Below are 20,792 nucleotides of genomic sequence, written 5' to 3' on the forward strand. Positions count from 1 at the left end.
TGACAACATTGAATGTTTACAAATCTGCTATTTAAAATATTTACAAATTTATAAATTCAGAATGAAGTATTCTGCTCCAACTTGTAATCCAGGCGCATTTTGCTGCTGTGGAAACTAGGAAACGTTAAGATTGAATTCAAATCAAGTATTTCAGAAATCTTACAGGTGAAGCCTAGCTCTGGTTGCTAAGCAACCTGACAAACTAAAGTAGGGACCAACTCGCCTCCCACACTTGACTATCTCTCCTCAGTGGTGGGACGCGGAGTCCCGATTGGCCCCCATTTCCTCTCACTGAGCCCGAATTGGTCAGAGAACCTCTCACTCCTCTCCCGTTGGCTCTCGCCGTCTCTCGCCGCTCCGTCATTGGCACCCAGGCTCTCGGGCCACCCGACGTCACTGTCTCACCCCACTTCCTCGGCCCTTCAACTTGGTCCCCTCCCCTTCCCCCGCCCTTCTAGCCACGAGGGAAAACTCTAGCGAGTCTCCGCCTCTAGTTTTCTTCTGATTGGTAGAAAGCGGACTGGAAGGCGGACGCTGCTGGGCTACTTCGCTGACTGCAATTGGCTGTTGCAGCCATTGTCCCGCCTCCCACCGACTCCCGGCTGTGCCGGAGTCGGGTGGGTCGGCGGCTATAAAGCTGGTAGCGGAGGGGAGGCGCCGCGTACGGTCTTTCGCGGCTTGGTCTTTTCCTGTGGTCACTACCCGGTCACATTTGGGTGAGTGTCCGGCGCGGGGGAGGAGAGCTGGGCTGCAAGAGGCGCCGCCTGCGGGTGTGGGCCAGGAGGAGGCGGTGTCCTTGACTAGGCCCAAAGGAGCCGGGCTCCGGCTCCGGGTCAGGGATGAAGCGTGGACTTGGCCCTGAGTGGGACGCCGAGAGCTCGGGCAATGCAGGGCTTGACATGCGGGGCTTACCTTGCCAGGGACTCGGGGCCGACTGTGGCTAGTCTTAGGAAGGACCGGGGACTCCGTAGTGGGCAGGCGAGTCACGGAGGAGAGGTAAAAGGGCATTGAGCGAGGGCCAGGTGTTCTAATGCAAAGTTGGAAGTGCTGGAGAGGCGGCTGTGCCCGCTGGGGTAGGTTGAAGGGAAAGAGAAGGGAGCTGGGCTGTCAGTGTGTTCCCAGAGCCTTGGGTTAAAGGTGAATGCTAAAGGGATGGGGAAGATCTGAGTTGGGAGGATGTTGGCAGGGGGTGTGTCCTCCTACTGCCACAGATAGAGAGTTGATGGAAGGAAAGGGAAGTAGGCAGCATTGCTTTTCTTCACCAGCTCAGTTGCAAGAAATCAAAGCTGTGATTTAGACCCGACCGAATATTGGTGCTTTGGACACGTTCGATGTGTGCTTGCTTGAAATCTAAAATAACCTGCCTCTCTAGTTCTCACCTCCGTGTGTATAGATGTATATCTATACATCTGGGTGGTTTTTGTTTGTTTTTGTTTTTGTTTGTTTTAGTGTCTGCCTTAAAAATAGATCACCTCAGTATTCTGAAATTATGCACTTTCCTCCTGCTAATAACTTCAAGACCAGCCTTAGGAGGGAAATAATGAGGTAATGAGCAGTCACCCACAGAACCCTCACATAGTTGGGTTAATCATGGACATTTTAAGCTAAGTATATGAAATCTTTAAAAACATGCATCCTACTTTGACCAGTGGTAGAGGAAGAATTACTCTGCCCCAGTCTGGAAAGAAGAATTTGGGAAACAGATACTGTGATGTTTCCCATTTTATTGTGCTTGCCCCTGTGGCTATGGCCTTAGGGCATCATAGGCTTCTTTCACTGCCCACCTCTGCTGCAGCCCCTCCTTCCTGCATATGATCTAAACAACCTGCTGCAGTAGGATTATGTGTTCTGATTGTTGCAAACTAACATTTATTCTATTTTTAAGGATGAATCATGAAAAACATGGCAAGATAAAAAATTCAATCCAGACAAATGGAAGTACTCATATAGTTAATAATCATTATTATTATTTTATTCCAGATTCTAGTAGATGGGAGGTAGATTCAAAGTCCCTAGCATGTATCTGTGCAAGGGGTTCTTTGCAGCTTTGAGACATGAAAGAAGTTTGTGTTCTTTGATGAAAACTTTAATTTTAAATATCAGTTATTTCTATGTGGAGACAGAAGGCAGAGAGCATATCTTATGGAAAGAGGGAAAGACTATCTTTGTGTCAAACTTTTGTAGATATTTCTCTCCTAAATTAGTAAATTTGCAACTTAGTTGAGTTTAATTTGAACATAGTTAGTAATCTGAGTTCTCAGAAGGTGGGTCCAATGCTGGGGAGCAGGAGTGTAAAGTGATATTATGTTTGAAGCTTTAGAAAGCCATCTGGGACTTGCTTTTAATTTTGCTTGTCTTAAATATTCCTCCTGATTACTATTACATCTTGATTCTTTTAACTGTGGGATTGATTTTGAGGTTTTGGACTTAGAATTTAGATAGATTTTTCTCAAAATAAATGGAAAATTTCAAATATTGATGTAGCATGGGTTTTCTGGATCTTCTAGAATGATTTAAAGCCTAGGTGGATCTTCCATAATCCAGTGGAACTGGATGTGGGGAAATGGAAGAACTTAATGGGCTTTATATCAGAATCTCTAATTAGTTTCTGATTTACATTTGGATCTTAGTCAAAGACCTAGAAGTGTTAATGGTTACATTTAGAAAGAAATGTAGTCTTATGATTTGATGTTGGGTTACTAAAAAACCAAATATGATAGAAAAGTGTGTTACTCAAAGTTTCTCAAGAAGGTGGTATAGGTTAAAAGATGAAGAAATATGTTACCTAATCTAATGGGAGCATGTTAGAACTAGATTCTTAATCTGTTCATCCTAATTCTTGGCACATGTGTATGTTCACTTGTTGTCTTGATGTCAAGTGAATGTAGTTAGAATGTTAGAAGAGAATCTAATCTTTCAAAGCTTACTGTTTTCATCTTTGCAAGGTTTGCGATTGTGTGTGGGTGCTTTGGGGAATGATTGTAAAATCAGTAAATATTCTCTTCTGATTTCATTTGGGCTCTTTACATTTTTATGATAAGGATCTGGGAACAATTCAAACTTACCATTTGCTTTGAACATTAGTGGTAGAGAGCCAATTTTCTTAAACTCCTGGACACTATTTGGTCCTGTAGTTCATCTTGAAAGTGATAGCAAAAATAACGAATTGGTAAGGGCTGCTAAGTCCTTGAATCTAAAAGATTTGCCCTCTAGTTCTTATAACTCCACATTCAGTCACTCGAGAAAGGGCAATGGATATTTAAAATCAATACAGTCTCTCTCCCAACAGGAGTTAGGAACCCCAATATGGATAAGAAGACTCTTCATAACTAGTTTTCAGTAGAGAGTAGGCTATGAAGACTTGAGTGTGAGTGACACATAAGTAGGAGTGCAGTCTGATTAGAAAACTCACTTTCTATGTGATTTATCTGGAAAACCTTCCTAGTCTCTTCTAGTTTAGAATAAGACCTTGAAATAATAATAGCATCTCTGAGAGGCAGACAAGTAGTTCTTGGGGAAGACAGGAATGTCCATGTATTGGACTTGGGAGAAGTACACCAGAGTGTACTTCTGAGGACAGGGTTTTACCAGTAGTTTTTGCCTGCTTGATTCTAAAGAAGTGAGGTTACCAAATTATTATCAATTTGCTGAATTGTTCTTCAGTAACTGAAAAAGATCAACTGGTAACTGCTTATAGATTATCATGTACCAAATGTATACTAGATTAATTTATCTGACCACTCATTTGAATCAAGGCAGAGAAGAGAGCCAAAAGGTAAAATCCAGAACCCTAAGTAAGTTCCAGAAGAAAGCACTGTTGTATGAATCTGGTTGGCCCCAAGCAATCTCGGCATTCTTGAGTTTTACTCTTTGGCAAACTCAAAATGTCTATATGGGTACTTAGGAGTCTCCAAACATGCTTTCTGATAACTGTTTCCTGACCCATATAATTTCCTTCTATCACTTGCACTGAAAAGACCTGTTACAAGCTGAAGACCTGTTTTGAGGCCTTGGCAATATAGGATGAGTATCCCTTATCTGAAACGCTTGGGACAGGAAGTTTTTCTGATTTTGGAATATTTGCATGTATGTAATGAGATATGTACCTGCTTTTTTTTTTTTTTTTTTTAAATGCTGAGGATTGAACCCAGTGCCTCACATATGCAAGGCAAGTGCTCTGCCACTGAGCCACAACCCCAGCCCCATGTACTTGCCTTTTAACTGTGATCTGTGACATTAGGTCAGATGTGGGAATTTTCATATTCAGCATTATGTCAGCAGCACCTAGAAAGTTTAGGATTTGGGGAGCACTATATTTAAGTCAGATTTTCAGACTGGGGATGTCCAGCCTGTATTGGTTTTCTGAGAGTAGAAAACTCTTCCAATAGCTACAGGAAAGAACAGAAAGTTAATCCCTCTTAAGTTAGTTCTTTCCCCACAGTACCATTTACTATCTCCATTTCTTTCCTAATCTCTAGGCCTCTCTCTCTCTGGAATTACTTTCACAAGCGGTATGTGATATATCACATATGCAATATGTCATCCTGAAGTAGCACAGCAGTTCTTTCTTAATCTTTTCTATTTTTTCCTTTGCTCTTGCGTGTGGGTGCGTGCGCGCGCACCCACACGCACACGCACGCTTTTTCTCTCCCCACCTAACTTTTCTTCCCAATTTAAATGATCAAAATAGAAAGAGGAAAAGGGGAAAGTTACTTGATAAAAGTGGTGTCAAATACATATACAGACGGGCCTCAAGGACCCATCGTAAGTTATTTTAAGTTGCCTTAACATGGAGAGAGAATCATGTTTTCCCCCATCACTGAAAACTGGTGTCTGCTTAATTTAGAGTACAAAAGGATAATTTGAGACAATACAGTCCCCAGTTAATTGAGCAAAGGCAGATGCTAAATTTGCCAATTGTTTAGAGTGGAGGAAATTATGTACATGTTAAACATAGAAGCTCTATCTCAAATAACAGCCTTCAAAACAGATCAACTGAAGAAAATACTCAAGTCATTTTCCTAGGTGATTTTCATATAACTTTAATGGTAATAAAATTTAATGCACCTTTGCCTAAATGCTTACTTTTTAAACATAAGCACTAAAAGAGTAGGGGGAATCACTTTTTTAAAGATTGGGGAGAGTGAAGATAGCCATGTTAAATATGAGTATAAAATTAAACAAATCATAATGATTAGGTCTTGCTAGAAATCTTTATTTGAATAATACTAATAATAATTAGGGTAATAATAAAGTATTGGTGCTTTTTATTATAATACGTTTTTTACAATTTTATCTTCACAATGATCTAGGGAGGGCAGTTATATTAGCTTTATTTTATAGGAAATTGAGGTTCAAAGAGGCACAAATTGCTATTTCAGCCACAAGCCCCCAAGGGCAGGGTAACTCTTGAATATGTAAGTTGCTTTATTCCAGAAATCTACAATTTACCTAAACTCCTTCTTCCCAATTCCTGATAAAATAAATTTAGTAGAGAAGACTGCAACTTCACTGTTGATTTAAAGCCTGAATCAGTGATATGATTGTATTTAAATTCATTGCTGACTGAACCTAAGGAGGGGGAAAGAGTTTTATAAGCTTTAAGTAACTTTTCTAAGTACATGTCAAATCTTTTCTGCATGATATAATTGGATAAGGAAATGCTCATTTTGAATTGAAGTCATATTACTTGAATTTGTGTAAATGATTTATGACTTTAAAAAAAGTTCTTACTTGAAATTCCTAGTGCCCAGCAGAGGAAACAGTGACAGACCTGGAGGCTGCAGTTCTCTGTCCTTCACACAGGTATGCTATCATATCATGCAGCTTAAGTAAAGTGTTCTGTTTTGAGGGAAGGGGGAAATTTAATTTTTATCCTAGAACAAATAACCATTTATATGTGCCATATATTTTGAAATTACTTTTCATGATCATTTATACCTTGTCTTCAAAAATTAATTAACGCCATCATGCTTCAGAAAACTAATTTTGTGTTTATTAGACTAATGTTGAAAATCTAGCAAAGAGTTTTTAAAATTAGTGTTCACTCTTCAGAGAAAAAATATAGATAATAAAGTATAATCACAAACCACTTACTAACTCATTAAGTCCCAAGCTTGCTTTCTTTCTTCCTTTTAATATTTATTTAGTTGTAGATGAACATACAGTATCTTTATTTATTTTTATGTGGTGCTGAGGATTGAACCCAGTGCCTCACACATGCGAGGCAAGCACTTTACCACTGAGCTACAGCCTCATCCCCACCCCCATCCTCAAGTTTTCAATTCTGTGAATATTTCAGCAAAATATTCAGGTACATGGTAATGAGTGTATTAAAATAGATTGTGAATTGTCAACAGCTTACATATATTTTATATATTTTCACATATATGTGGAAATGTATGTATTTTTTCAAACACTTTAGTCATTCATCTATTTTCTTAATAGAATTCTAAAAACATAATATTTATTTTAAAAGTTACCATAAGCAGTATATTTGTTGCTCAATTTAAATTTTTATAGTATCTCATATTTGGGACAATGGAACTTAATAGGGTAATCAAAAAAATCATAGGCAAGCATGTGTACAAACAGTGCTTTTTAAATTATAGTTTTAGAAGATGCATATCTGGGCTGTGAATGAATGTTTAAAATTATGTGAGAATGGATAGTGATTATAAGTGTGTTTGAAGCAGTAATTTAATTATTTGCAGCTGTTGCTTTCTCATATTGCCATGGAGTGCCTCTCTTATGATTCTGCTTTTTCTTGTATTTCAGTATTATGGTTTCCTATTATAATAGAAAGCTAGTCAGATCTCTCTTACTCAGCATTCAATATCAGCCATATTCCAAACAATGAGCTGAGTATTGGGATGTAGTGATGAGCAAGACACAGTTTCTACTGTCAGAGTTCCTTGTCTCACAGTGCAAAGAGTCTGAGCTTAAATAATAGAATCTTGAGAGAGATTAAAATAGCATGTTAATCATCAAACATGTGTTTTCCAAAGATACCTGTTGGCCAAGGACAGGAAAGTGGAGGTGGAGAGCTTAGTTAGGAGGTTGTCATAGTAGTCTATGGGGCAGGTGCTGAAGTTGTTCCCTTATATAAGCCATTGAGAAGACAGGTCAGTGCCACCTTTGCACCAGCATCCCCAGCTGGTTTACCTCCCCTCACCATCCCCCCCACCCCAATTATCTTTCATTTACAGATTTATTCTTGGTGATATATTAATCTTTTTCCTATCTAGGTAGGAAGCCCTTAGAGAGAGTGTTAACTAGGCTTTCTTTTTTACTCTGTTCACTAAAAATAGTTCCTTTTGTCCACCAGAGGAGGTGAGCAGTCACTTTAGGGAAAAAAAGACTTCTGTCCTCTGGTAGTTGTTTCTTGGAAGATTTGGAAGGTTTACAAAGAGTTCTCTGGTAAATGTGTACACATTTCCCTCCTTTTAAAAAGTTGGAATTGAAAAATAAAATTTAGATATTTTCTTATATAGAATCTTTGCTATGCTGCTTGGATTTTTTTTTAATAAATGTATTTTTTTAATAAATGATAATTTTTTTAATAAATGAAAAACAATGAAATAAACTTCATCAGCAAAAAAATTTAAATATGAATAAATGTTTTTAAGTGTCAGATTTTCAAAATTGTGTTCTATCTAAAATTTTTTTTGAGTGTATTTTGTTTATTAAGAATAGTGAATTAGCTAGACTATTCCTGGTAGAGAATTATTAGCACATAATATGAAAATCTCAGACCGTTTACTAGTTTTTTGTTTCCCTAATTTATATCTAGCCTACTTGAGAAGCATATGAGAGGACCTTTTTTTTAAAGAGTCCATACATAAAAGAACAAAAAGCCTTGGTGCTGTCCTTTGGTTTCCTACTTTTTGACTCCTGCTTAGGGATTCACTGCCTTTCTCAGACCATTTGGTTCCTAGAAATGAAAACAGTGTTCTGCTATTCTGGAAATTGCTTTCAGATAGGGCTGTTGACTGTCAAAGTGGGGCACTTTAATTGGTGAAATATGATAGGCAAGAAGTGCTAAAGGTAATTAGTAGTTGTCTATTGAGTGTTGTTATGATTTTGAAAGAGTAAAATGCTATCAGTTTGGTTTGGAAAGGTTTCATGGGTAAGATGTGATGTACATAATCCAGAGCTGTAAAGGATCGGAAGAAGCAGAAGCAAGAGGTGGGTTGTTGAAGAAATGACTAGATGTTTTGGGATAATGAATAGAATATTGGAGAGTGAAGGGAGGGTAACTTTATTTGTAGGACAGGGAAAGATTGGGTAATATTTAGCGTTTATCCTCAATTACTAAGGTTAGTAGAATTCTCTTCATGTTTTCTAGTGTAGGTTGCATAAGTCAAAGCTAAGAATCTTATGTAAAGTTCCATATAGAATGGTGGTAGATGGCAAGGATAACTTGGAAAAAAATATATGTAGTTGTTGGTGAAATGACAGAAGCAAAGGCAGCTTAGCTTGTCTGTTTGTTCTCTTCTTCACTTCTTCATTGATAGCTCTGAGAGCTGGTTTGGTTGAACCCCATTTACCAGAGAAAAGAACAGAAGGAAATAGGGTTTTCATGGAAGAAGGGAAGATTAGAACAAAGTGGAGAGGTACTTCTCTGTTCACTTAGCATATCTGACAGTGAGCATAAAAAGTCATAAAACAGTTGGCTAGAAATCTGGGAGTTGTTCTAGATACCCACATATTTTCTTCTTTTCCTAACATCTAGTCAGTTGCAATTTCTGCCAAATTTTTGCTTCTGCATTTTTGGAACTCTTCCTTCTTTCACCCCACATATAGTAATTGCTCTATGACCCATATTTTATCTGAACTGCTGTATCAGCTTCTTAACTCAAACCCATTGTATACATAGCACCTTTGACTACAAAATAGCAGTTCTCAGTTTTGACTGTGATCCCCCAGTAGGAGATAATACTGTATATGTGTGAATAATTGAAACAAAATCCAAGAAAAAAAAAATCCATACATTTGTTATGCTATGCAATCTGGTATTTCCTATTTTCTGTTTCATTCTTAAAAATATTTGCTGTCCCCTAAACGGATTCCAGGGCTGAGAAAATATTGCTGTGATGATTAATATGATCACCTTATTCCTTTTTTAACCTCTTTGATTTCTTACTAACTTTATGATGAATTCAAAGCTGCTGATATCAGTACATTAGACTCTTCATTACCTGACCTTAACCTAGTTCTCCTGACATATTTGCCTCATCCATTCACTGGCACTAAGATTTCATTTTAATAGATAGTAAAGTTTTATAGTACCTTATAGTGTGTCTTTGTTTATGCTGTACACCCTGTTGAAAATCTTGTAGCACCATCTGTTTCTGCAGTGTTTTACTGTTTACTTCCATATATTCAGTTCTGAATACTATAATGTAATTATATATCGTTACCTGTTGATTATTATGTATTTTTATCTTACTGTCCCACTAAAATTATTCCAAATGTTTTAGCCTGTAACATGTTGGTATTCTTTGAATGAATGAAAAAGAATAATATTCTTGTATTTAGAAGAAATATTCAACTGGTGGACTTTAAGATCATTAATTTAGATTTTGTGATTATATTTCTAGGCACTGTGTGTGTGTGTTAGTTACTGAGAACTGAACCCAGAACCTTGCACATTCTAGACTAGGGCTTTAGCGTTGCTACATCCTTGGCCCTTTTTAAAATTTATTTTGAGACAGGGTCTTGCTAAGTTTTTTTTTTTTTTTTTTTATGGGGCAGAGGGATGATACTGGGAACCCAGAGGTACTCCACCACTGAGCAACATTGTTAGCCCTTTTAAAATTTTTATTTAGAGAAAGTGTCTCTCTAAGTTGCCTTAGGGCTTGGCTAAGTTACTAAAGCTAGCTTTGAACTTGTGATCCTCCTGCCTCAGCCTCCTGAGCTGTTGGGTTGACTTTCCATTTTTAGGTTATCAAGTTAGTCATAGGTTGGCAAATACTACAGAAAGTTAGTGAATCAGAATGGCCCTAGTAACTCATAAATCAGGATCTTTAGATCAATGAAGAGCTGAAATTCTGCTACCTTAGCAGTCCTGTTCTGCTATATATGTGTGATATGTGTCATACTTAAAAAGGAAATTGAGTTGTAGAATTTTGGATGTGGAAAGGATTCTTTAAAACTGGGGTGATGTATCACTCTTCAAAGCCTGATAACATATTGCTGACACCTGTTCCATCTGGGTCCTGGTTATGATACCAGTAGAGGTACTCTGGTGAGATGAGAAGGTCTTGTTTGTAGTGGCAGGAGCACCGGGAATATAGGCTTGGGGGATCTCAAGAACTACCTTTCCCCTTTGTTCCTCTAGCCCAGACAACAAATCTATAATCATTTCCCTGGGTAATCCCCACTCTGTTGGAAATATCTAGAATAATTTCTCATGTCTTAATTCATAAAATCTTTCAAAGATATTGAGCCTCTAGTAACTTAAGTGATTTGCCCTTGGGGTATACAGTAGTGGTCCTGAGAACTAGCAATTTTTTTTTTTTACTTTTGGTAAGTAAATCTAGATACTTCTGAAAGTCTTCATTGTGTGGCAGTACTCCAACTTTTTAGTGCCATTTTAAAAAAGAAATCATGGTTTTAGGAGTTAGTTGCTACACAGACAAAGCATGCATTATCAGAGATTCTTTTTTTCTCAAGATGCAGTTTAATGCTCATTTATTACGTATACACTGCTGCAGAAATTGAATTGTAGAATATTGGCATTTGACCTGTAATGGGTCCTGGAATGTATCTTTGCACAAAATGTTAATTATTTGATTTCTTTTTTGGGATAGGATTATAATTGTAGAGGCCTTATACAGATTGGCTTGCTAGACTTCTATACTGTGGTTTTTCTACTTGCTGAGATTGTTTAGATCAAATTTTTAAAAAACAATATTTTTAAAAGCCTGTAATCCTAGCCACTTGGGAGGTTGAGGTAGGAGGATCACAAGATCAAAGCTAGCCTCAGTGGTTTAGCAAGATATATAAATGATAAAATGGACTGGGGATGTCGCTCAGTGGTTAAGCATTCCTGGCTTTAATCCCTGGTACCCTCCTCCCCCCAAAAAGCAACATCACTTGATCTAATGATTTTTGTATTTCCTAAAGTCAATAGTTGTGGATAATCAATATAATATATCTATTATGAATAAATAGCATATTTAAACCTTTTTATTATAAGTCAGATAATTCTGATTTGTCAGCTATACTTTCAAATTGTCATTATATTTTAGCTTATAGTTCTTTGCAGTACAGAAGAATTTTATTTGAATGTTGCTTATCTCTACTAATCATGTTTTAAATCCATAGATGCCCAGTTTTGAATAGTTTTTTTAAACTTTGAATAAGTTTTTTAAAAGCTTATGATTTTAAGAGATAATATTCCATTTGTACAATCATTGCTACTTTACAGATTTACAGTTGGCTGCCCTAAGTAAAGTGTACTGAAAACTTAGACTAAACCAATATTTCAGGTGATTATTGGACTCACAACTGCTTCTCAATCTTGAATTTTAAAGTCAGCAATTTGTAGCCTAAAATAATGTCTGTTTCTCTTTTTCTTTCTAAAGCTCTTTCACCATGCCTGGGTCACTTCCTTTGAATGCAGAAGCTTGTTGGCCAAAAGATGTGGGAATTGTTGCCCTTGAGATCTATTTTCCTTCTCAATATGTTGATCAAGCAGAGTTGGAAAAATATGATGGTGTAGATGCTGGAAAGTATACCATTGGCTTGGGCCAGGCCAGGATGGGCTTCTGCACAGATCGAGAAGATATCAACTCTCTTTGCCTAACTGTGGTTCAGAATCTAATGGAGAGAAATAACCTTTCTTATGATTGCATTGGACGGTTAGAAGTTGGAACAGAGACAATCATTGATAAATCAAAGTCAGTGAAGACTAATTTGATGCAGCTATTTGAGGAGTCTGGGAATACAGATATAGAAGGAATAGATACAACTAATGCGTGCTATGGAGGCACAGCTGCTGTCTTCAATGCTGTTAACTGGATTGAGTCCAGCTCTTGGGATGGTAAGTTACATGCCTCTATAACAAAAATTCAAAATCCAAAAAACTCCTTGAGGATGAATAGACCCAAGTGACCTTTTAATTAATGCCATGTGCAAACTTTGACTAGTTATATTTGTTCAAGTATATTCAGAAATACAACTATGGCTTTTGGCTTATGTAAGTCATGAATTGGTTATCTTATTGTATAGAACAAATGATCTAGTCCAAATTTAGTTGGCATTTATTTCTTTATCAAAGAGAGGGAAAGCATGTTCTGGATAACATATAACAGATTTGAGTTTGCATGTATAATATTTATAGTGTTGACCACCTTGTGAAATCATAAATATCTTTCAGGACGGTATGCCCTGGTAGTTGCAGGAGATATTGCTATATATGCCACAGGAAATGCCAGACCTACAGGTGGAGTTGGAGCTGTGGCTTTGCTGATTGGGCCAAATGCTCCTTTAATTTTTGACCGAGGTGAGTGTTTGGGAAAGCATTTATTAGTTAATTATTTATTTATGTATTTATTTGACACAATATCCTGAGAGACTTGAAAATGGAAATAGAAACTACTATTTGCTGAATGTTCATTAAATGCAAGCTAAGTGCTTTATGTGTGTTACCTTATTTAAGCTTCATAGTAGTCATAGTAGTTTTATGAGGTAGGTGGGGACATCCCCACTTTACAAGAGAAGTAAGGTAGTAATAACTTGACTCCCATAGTCACAGGCAAGTTTCATTTGTCTTCAGTACAATAACTATGATCTCCCAGTTAGATTTATGATACATGCATGGAAAGGTTACATACCAAAGGAGTCTTCACTTTCCCTCATTTTAATTATATTGGCTTTCCCTTGCATTTCCTATATGGAAGTGGGGAGAGTTGGTGAGGTAGTTAAAGAAGGTCCTTAGATTATGTGGTATACTTCCTAATATGCAGACATCAAGAAGCAGAAATAGTGGCGCACACCTATAATCCCAGTGGCTTTGGAAGATGAGGCAAGAGGATCATGAGTTCAAAGCCAGCCTCAGCAACTTATTGAGATACTAAGCAACTCAGTGCGACCCTGTCCTAAGCAAAATATGAAAAGGGGCTGGGAATATAGCTCAGTGGTTAAGCACCCCTGGGTTCAATCCCCAGTACCAAAAAAAAAAAAAAAGAAGCAGCAGAAATATACAGACATCTTCTTTTTGGTTCTGATAGGGCTTCGTGGAACACATATGCAACATGCCTATGATTTTTACAAGCCCGATATGGTCTCTGAATATCCTATAGTTGATGGAAAACTCTCCATACAATGCTACCTCAGTGCATTAGACCGCTGTTATTCTGTCTACCGCAAAAAGATCCGTGCTCAGTGGCAGAAAGGTGGGTTTTACCTTTAATGATTTTCCTAGGTTTTGCTATCTGTTGAGGGAAGTGTATCTTTTGTGAGAAACTGCTTTGTGACTATCCTTTTGTGGTACCCTATTACTCTGTTTACTCTTACCTACCAAATAGCATTTCCCCATAGTTTCTGGGAATGTATAATATAGGTAAAAAGATAAGCTTTGAAAATGAGGTATATCTCTGCAGAAATACTTAGGTTGATTTACTCTTTTTAAAAAAGTATTTTGAATTTGGTCTTTTGAGAGAGGTACTTTAACAAGGTGTTAACTATTATTCAGAGAAAACCAGTGAAAATAAATTACTGAAGTGATCCCTTCCCACCAAAATCTGTTGGCACCATGACCTGTGAATTGTATTTGCTATTTTAGGGTTATTGTTAATCTCAATTTTTAACCCTGAAAAAGTTTTAAAGGTAGTAAAAAAAGTAGGGGTTTGAATTATTACCATTATAACACAGTGTTGTAGAAAGTGTGCTTTTTCCATGGTTCTACTTTTAGAAGTTTTAAAAGACGATTAAAGATCAATTTCATAATAGATATTAGGGAATATAGTGGCTCTAAATAAGAAGCATTCTAGCAGTATGTTAAAATGTCATACTATTTAACAATACAGGGCTATTTATACTGCACTGTTTAACAGTGTGTATTTAAAAAGATACACCATTTAGTATGTATTTAACAGGACAGCAGTAGTCTAACTTTCTTATTGGGACTTAGGGTAAAAAGGAAATTTAACTTTGTGAATGTGAAACATTGTATGAAACAAAAAGTATCATGAAATTACTTATCCATGCTGTAAGTTATACAGTTTGCTATTTTTCTACTCTATTTTTTTTAAATTTTTATTGTTGGTTGTTCCAAATATTACATAGTTCTTGATCTACTCTATTTTTAAAAATAATAATTAGTCCTGACCAACTAAATTGATTACATAACCTACTAGTATGACTCTTAAATTTGAAAATGAGTGATGTATATACTTTCCATCTCTGGATTTCTTTTGGGAGTGGGGCAAGCAAAGCAAAAGTTTATTGAAGCTTGATAATACATTATGGAAGAGCACAGTGGGCCTAGATGGCAGCCTGTCTACATAGTGGGGGTTGGAGGGGTGCTCTCTGTGACTTTCTTTTTTTAATATTAGATCTTTATAGTTAGTAGTTAGATTCATATGGATGTCTTTTTTGACAGATCTTTTAAACTATAGAAAGATTTCATTATTGGGGGGATAGTCTGATTAAAGGTATAAAAACATCCTGACATTGTTCTAAAGACAAGCTGTAAAATATCATGACTTATGTGAATTTCATAGCTTCTTTGGATTTCTCTTGCAGAGGGAAATGATAAAGATTTTACCTTAAATGATTTTGGCTTCATGATCTTTCACTCACCATATTGTAAACTGGTTCAGAAATCTCTAGCTCGGATGATGCTGAATGACTTCCTTAATGACCAGAACAGAGATAAAAATACTATCTACAGTGGCCTGGAAGCTTTCGGGTAAAAGGACCTATTACGATTCTTTTCCTTCTATATTAAGAGGGTTTTTTTATTTGTACAGACCTGAAAATTTTAGAGTCAAAAGAATGTTAAAAGTCCTCTAGTATAATCTGTCTAACCAATGAAGAAACTGAGTCCCAGCGAGGTGGTGGCTTACCTATGCGAATTCTTTAGTCAGTTCTACGTAAGACTTTGTGATTTCATCTTTAGCTTTATTCTCATTGTCACCATGATAATATCACTACAGAAATGCCTATATTCACTACCATAGCCAGTGAGCTCTTTTTGCCTCTTTTTAGTCACTGTGCTTATATCTGTCTTATTCACTGCCACTATTGAGTCTCATTTCGTAGTCCCTCTCACTTTTTAGGTTCATGCTTGCTATGTATGTTACTTCATTCTGTTTCTGTGCACCTGTGTCCCTTCTTCATCTAGTAAAATTCTACTTGACTTTCAAGACTTAGTTCCTATGACTTTTCTAACTAAACAGACATGACTATGGACTTGAGACAGTATTGTGTTTGGTGACAATAATGTTTTAGTCTATTAACATGTTAGTATCAAGTTGTCTTTACTTGGTAAAAATAAAACCTCAAAGAACCATATGTGTACAACTGTTATATCTTCCATAGCAGTTAGCATAATTCTCTTTCTTTTTTTTTTAAAGGATTTTTTAAAATAACTTTATTATGTGCTGAGGATCGAACCCAGTGCCTCACATGTGTGAGACAAGCACTCTACCACTGAGCCACAACCCCAGCCCTGTCTTTGATTCTTAATGAAAAAATAGAATCATGTACACTAAAAGATGTAGATATTAATTAGGTCCAGTGTGTAACATAATTAAAACATAATCTTTGAACACTGTAAAAAAATTTTTTTTATTTAAAATCTTTCAGGGATGTTAAATTAGAAGATACTTACTTTGACAGAGATGTGGAAAAGGCATTTATGAAGGCTAGTTCTGAACTCTTTAATCAGAAAACAAAGGCATCTTTGCTGGTATCAAATCAAAATGGAAATATGTATACATCCTCAGTATATGGTTCCCTTGCTTCTGTTCTAGCCCAGTAAGTATGAATTTCAGCTACTTAACTCCTCTTTTCTAAGACCAAATCCAGCATCAGGCAGGTATATAGTTCTCAGTTATTGTCTGTTATTGTCTATTGTCTCGAAGGACATGGGTTGAAGCTATATGGATTCTTCCATATGGTTCTTCCAAGCTTCGAGACAGAGACATGCTATTTTTAGTCTTCTAATGTTGAAATTATTTGCTATTGTAGGGTCTGCTCTTGATAAAATAATAGCAAGTATTTATTCCAGAAGTATATATTAATTTCACATCAGTCTCCTGACTCCTATTTTATTGATTTATTATTGTTGTTGTTATTATTATTATTATTTTAATTTATTTTTTACCTTTATTTTATTTTATTTTTTTTATGTGGTGCTGAGGATTGAACCCAGTGCCTCACACTTGCTGGGCAAGTGCTCTAACCTGAACCACAACCCCAGCCCTGGTTTTATCATTCTTGATTTACATTTATGCACAGGTGTCTAAGTTGACAGAGTAGCTTATTTTGTGGTATAATTTTCATAAGCCTCGTTGTTTCCCCAAAGGTGAAAACTTTGGCTTTTAGTCTGCTCCCTGTCTAATACTAAAATGGTTAAATTTCCTACTGTAATATTAAAACCTTTAGATCCTTATTAACTTTTAAGGTACATCTTCATTTTTATGTATAGTGTGAATTTTTATTCCTCCTTTTATGGTTTCCCTCTTATAGGTTTGAATCAATTAAACTTCTTGCCTTCTCTCCCCTGCCCCCGCCCTCTTACACAGGTACTCTCCTCAGCAATTGGCAGGGAAGAGGATAGGAGTGTTCTCTTATGGTTCTGGTTTGGCTGCCACCTTGTACTCTCTTAAAGTTACACAAGATGCCACACCAGGCAAGTGCTGATTCTTTGAACAAGAATGTATTGGGAATTTGATTCAGTGAGATTGTTTTAGCAGTCTTCTCAGATGACTACTTGAATCCCAAAGTTCATTAACTTTAATTTTCATTACTTTTAACATAGCCAGATTCTTACTGTCTACCCTAATAAATTTGCCTTAATTGGATAAAGGGTAAATTTTTTTTTTCTTTCCATCAGTACTGGGAATTAAATCTAGGTGCACTCTACCATTAAATTATATCCCTACCCCTTTTTGTTCTTTATTTTGAGACAGGGTCTCACTAAATTGCTGAGGATGGCCTCAAACTTGTGATCCTTTTGTCTTAGCCTCCTGAGTAGCTGAGATTATTGTCATGCACCACCACACTTAGCTAAGGATTAGACTAATTTTTATAGATTTATGGTCCTGGCTATATTTAAGGAAATTTTTGTGCCTTCCCTGAATAGGAAGAAGTAAAAACATTGCACAAGAGGTGATAAAGACTTGACATTATTTGAAATTATACTATGGATTAACTATAGAAAAGTTATTTGTAGTTTCATATCCTACCTATTTCCTAACTTGTCTACTAGCTGATACTAAATAAATGTCTAGTCCAAGGTCAAATAGATACTATCTTGTTTTTAAATAATTGCCAGTAATGTTGGAAGAAAAGCTATTTTTATTTGACAATATTTTATTCAACCTTCGAGACATGCTATTTTTAGTCTTCTAATGTTGAAATTATTTGCTATTTTAGGGTCTGCTCTTGATAAAATAACAGCAAGTTTGTGTGATCTTAAATCAAGGCTTGACTCAAGAACTTGTGTAGCACCAGATGTCTTTGCTGAAAACATGAAGCTCAGAGAGGACACTCATCACTTGGGTAAAATATTAAATTTCATTTAAATGAAAACTTCTTGAAGAGTAACATGAAGTATGTAACATATGAGATAAGGCTATCAAGACAGATGTCTGTGAAAATTATAAGGAAATAGGAAAATTCTTCAGTTTTATTACCAGATGAGTTGTATATCATAACTGATTGTTAATCTCCTCCGCCTTCTCTTTAGCCAACTATATACCTCAGTGTTCAATAGATTCACTCTTTGAAGGAACATGGTACCTAGTTAGAGTGGATGAAAAGCATAGAAGAACGTACGCTCGTCGCCCCTCTCCAAATGATGACACTTTGGGTGAAGGAGTAGGACTTGTGCATTCAGATACAGCAACTGAGGTAAATAAAGCTCATTGTGTTGGTCCTATTCTTTGACAGGATAAGAAGTTCATGGGCTGGGGATTTAGCTCAGTTGGTAGAGTGCTAGCCTTGCATGCATAAGGCCCTGGGTTCAATCCCCAACACCACCAAAGAAAGAAAGAAGTTCACACATATATATCAGGGTTTGGGGCCCCTAACTGAAGTTTAGCAATTTAAAGGAATGTTAGTAAATAGTAATTCAGAGCAAGAGCTCTGGGAGAAGATTCCAGCTGCTGTTTCCAAGTTTATAAAGTACATGCTAAGTACAAGATTTTATTAACAATGCCAGAAGTTAAAGGAAGACTGATCTAGAGAGAAGCTTATTTGTGGCGTATCTTGAGAGACAGAGAAAGTTGGGATAGTGTTGAGCTGCTCACATCTCATCTCAGACCATTGTCAAGAAGTAACAATAATAGCTATGATTTGAATTCCTATTATATGATAGGCCCTTTACTTACATTTTCTTATTTAATCCTTATAACAATTACCTTGAGGTTTAGCAATATACTATGCCCATTTTGGAGATAAGGCTTCAAGAAGTTGAATTACTTGCCCAGTATCATAGCTAGTAAGTGCTGAAGCCAGGTTTCAAACCAAGGACTTTATTATATATTATAATCTTGAATGATTATGATTTTTTTCTGCTTATTATAACTTTGGTAAATGCATTGTCTTGCTTCTAGTTTTTATACCCGTTAGGTAGCAAGTCAAGCCACCAGTGTTGCTGTATAAAATGTAACAAGTAAAATACTGTATAATCTCCTTCTCTTGCTTTATAGATTATTTTAAAATCAGTTCACCATAAGGTGAAAGAAAATAGTTCCCTCCAGGGAAAGCTATATAGTTAGCATCTCCAGAGTTATCCTTTAATAGTTTCTCTATGGGAACTTTAGTGCCATGATCCTTGGGGGAAAAAGTGTAATAGCTAACAACTAATTTTATTTTCATTTTAGCATATTCCAAGCCCTGCTAAGAAAGTGCCAAGGCTCCCTGCATCAGCAGCAGAACCCGAAGTAGCTGTCATTAGTAATGGGGAACATTAAGATACTCCGTGAACTGCGAGACTTCACAGTGTGTTTGGGTTGGGGTGGGGATAGGGGAATGGTTGGAGGAAGGGAATGTCTGGGGACAATTTTAAAGAATTACACATTGCTTAAATTTTTATGTGACTGACACAGAGCCTAGCAAACTGTTGTGCTCTTGGACAAGTCTATCTGCCCAATTTGCTAACATGCTTCCTGTTGTGGTCTAGCCAATGCTAAATGTACTCGAATGATGTTAAGGGCTCTGTAAACTTTATACCTCTCTGGCCATTTATATGCATGAAATTTAGTTTTTAAATGTAGTGTGAATCCTGTGCTTCTGTTAGAGGAAAGCAGAGGTACTAGTCTCCAATTTAATTTTTTTTTTAATGTGTAAGAATTTTATACTTTGAACAACAAGATTATTGAAAGTACCTGTGGTTTTTGAAAATTTTTTCTAGCTTGGGGAATGTGGTCTTAAAATGTGATATGCACAAATACTCTTTGAAAATGGCAAGACAAACATTCTTTTTCTCAGATTTATAAATCCTAGAGAGGCAGAAAAGAGTTAGGACAGTAACACTGATTCTGGAATATTATCCAGACCAACAGTGACAAAGTTATTGTGATGATCTCTGAACAGAGAGACACTAGCATTGAGCAGGCTTCTGGCATAAAAAGCATGGTCTGTTTGGGAGCTGTCATGATAGCTGCAGGAGCTGAGTGCTCCTGATCAGTTCATGGTGGACTGTGCTCAGCAACATCGAGATGTTATTGGAGGTGTATATGAGGAAGCTTTTTGTTGCAATCCTTCTTTGCACCTTATTTTAAAAGATACATAAAACATTTCTTTGATGCCTTTTTAAAATTTTAAACTGGAAGGATGGAGCAGGGCATTATTAGGCTACTTATGTTTCAGTGTTACAAATTCGATTTCTAGACTGACAGATTTGTGGTATGAGTTCTTTTTGTTTTGTGTGTGTGTTTGTGTGGGTCTTTGTTTTTGTATCTGTTCGATGAAAATAAGAAGGTACAACCTAAGTTTTTACATAGTCTGACTAGCCAAAAAGAGTATTCCACTTCAAGGTCTGGAAGTAGGGTTTATAAAGCTTTTTCTTGGACATTCACCTTTAAAAAACAACAAAAAACTATCACATGGAATGAAAGAGATTGGTTAGAAAGTTTTATAGATGTTTTTGGTGCTGAACTATGACATGAGCCTTATAGATTGTAAAATAGAGATAGTTGGAACTAATGTACAGAACTAAATTTTTAAAACTTTATTTACCATTAAATTCTGTGAAGTTTCAGTTATCGAAAATAAACAAATACAAAATGTAATGTTTCAGATTGCAAGCTAATATGTAATGTAGTGTTTGTAAGATACTCTTGTCTAATATTATTAACTAGTGGTATTTTGATTTGTACAGTCATAATTTGTTAAAATGACTTCATTTTAACATCCACTGATGTAGATTAATAATGTAAGCTCAGATTTAAAAGAATGGTGGGAAAATGGTGCATGTAATACTTTTCCAAGTTTTGGGAGTTCAGTATGTCGAAAAGAGTAATTTAATGTTTGATTGCCAAGAAATGGGTTTTCTCAAAGTCCATTGCCGGCAATGGGCAAGCCTGGTAATACTGGCACAGAGCATTAAC

The 20,792-nt window shown here is 36.4% G+C and overlaps 1 protein-coding gene across 1 annotated transcript; it reads left to right on the top strand.

Annotated features, from left to right (window-relative positions):
- Positions 1-4,694: 4,694 nt before the first annotated feature.
- Hmgcs1 (3-hydroxy-3-methylglutaryl-CoA synthase 1) lies at positions 4,695-20,474 on the top strand. Its single transcript, XM_071612626.1, has 11 exons — positions 4,695-4,764; positions 5,747-5,805; positions 11,592-12,049; positions 12,386-12,511; positions 13,239-13,403; positions 14,755-14,920; positions 15,820-15,990; positions 16,761-16,867; positions 17,614-17,739; positions 17,927-18,090; positions 19,065-20,474. The coding sequence occupies exons 3-11, from the start codon at positions 11,602-11,604 to the stop codon at positions 19,152-19,154; spliced, it is 1,563 nt and encodes a 520-aa protein (XP_071468727.1). The 5' UTR covers positions 4,695-4,764; positions 5,747-5,805; positions 11,592-11,601; the 3' UTR covers positions 19,155-20,474.
- The last annotated feature ends 318 nt before the right edge of the window (positions 20,475-20,792 follow it).

The sequence above is a fragment of the Marmota flaviventris genome, chromosome 5 (genome assembly GCF_047511675.1).
Source record: "Marmota flaviventris isolate mMarFla1 chromosome 5, mMarFla1.hap1, whole genome shotgun sequence".
In the NCBI taxonomy this organism is placed as follows: domain Eukaryota; kingdom Metazoa; phylum Chordata; class Mammalia; order Rodentia; family Sciuridae; genus Marmota; species Marmota flaviventris.

Bases quoted from the DNA above. Each gene is read 5' to 3' on its own strand.
- Hmgcs1 (XM_071612626.1), top strand. From the start codon at position 11,602: ATGCCTGGGTCACTTCCTTTGAATGCAGAAGCTTGTTGGCCAAAAGAT. The intron at 13,404-14,754 runs GTGGGTTTTACC...TTTCTCTTGCAG, and splicing joins CCGTGCTCAGTGGCAGAAAG to AGGGAAATGATAAAGATTTT. The intron at 18,091-19,064 runs GTAAATAAAGCT...TTTTCATTTTAG, and splicing joins ATTCAGATACAGCAACTGAG to CATATTCCAAGCCCTGCTAA.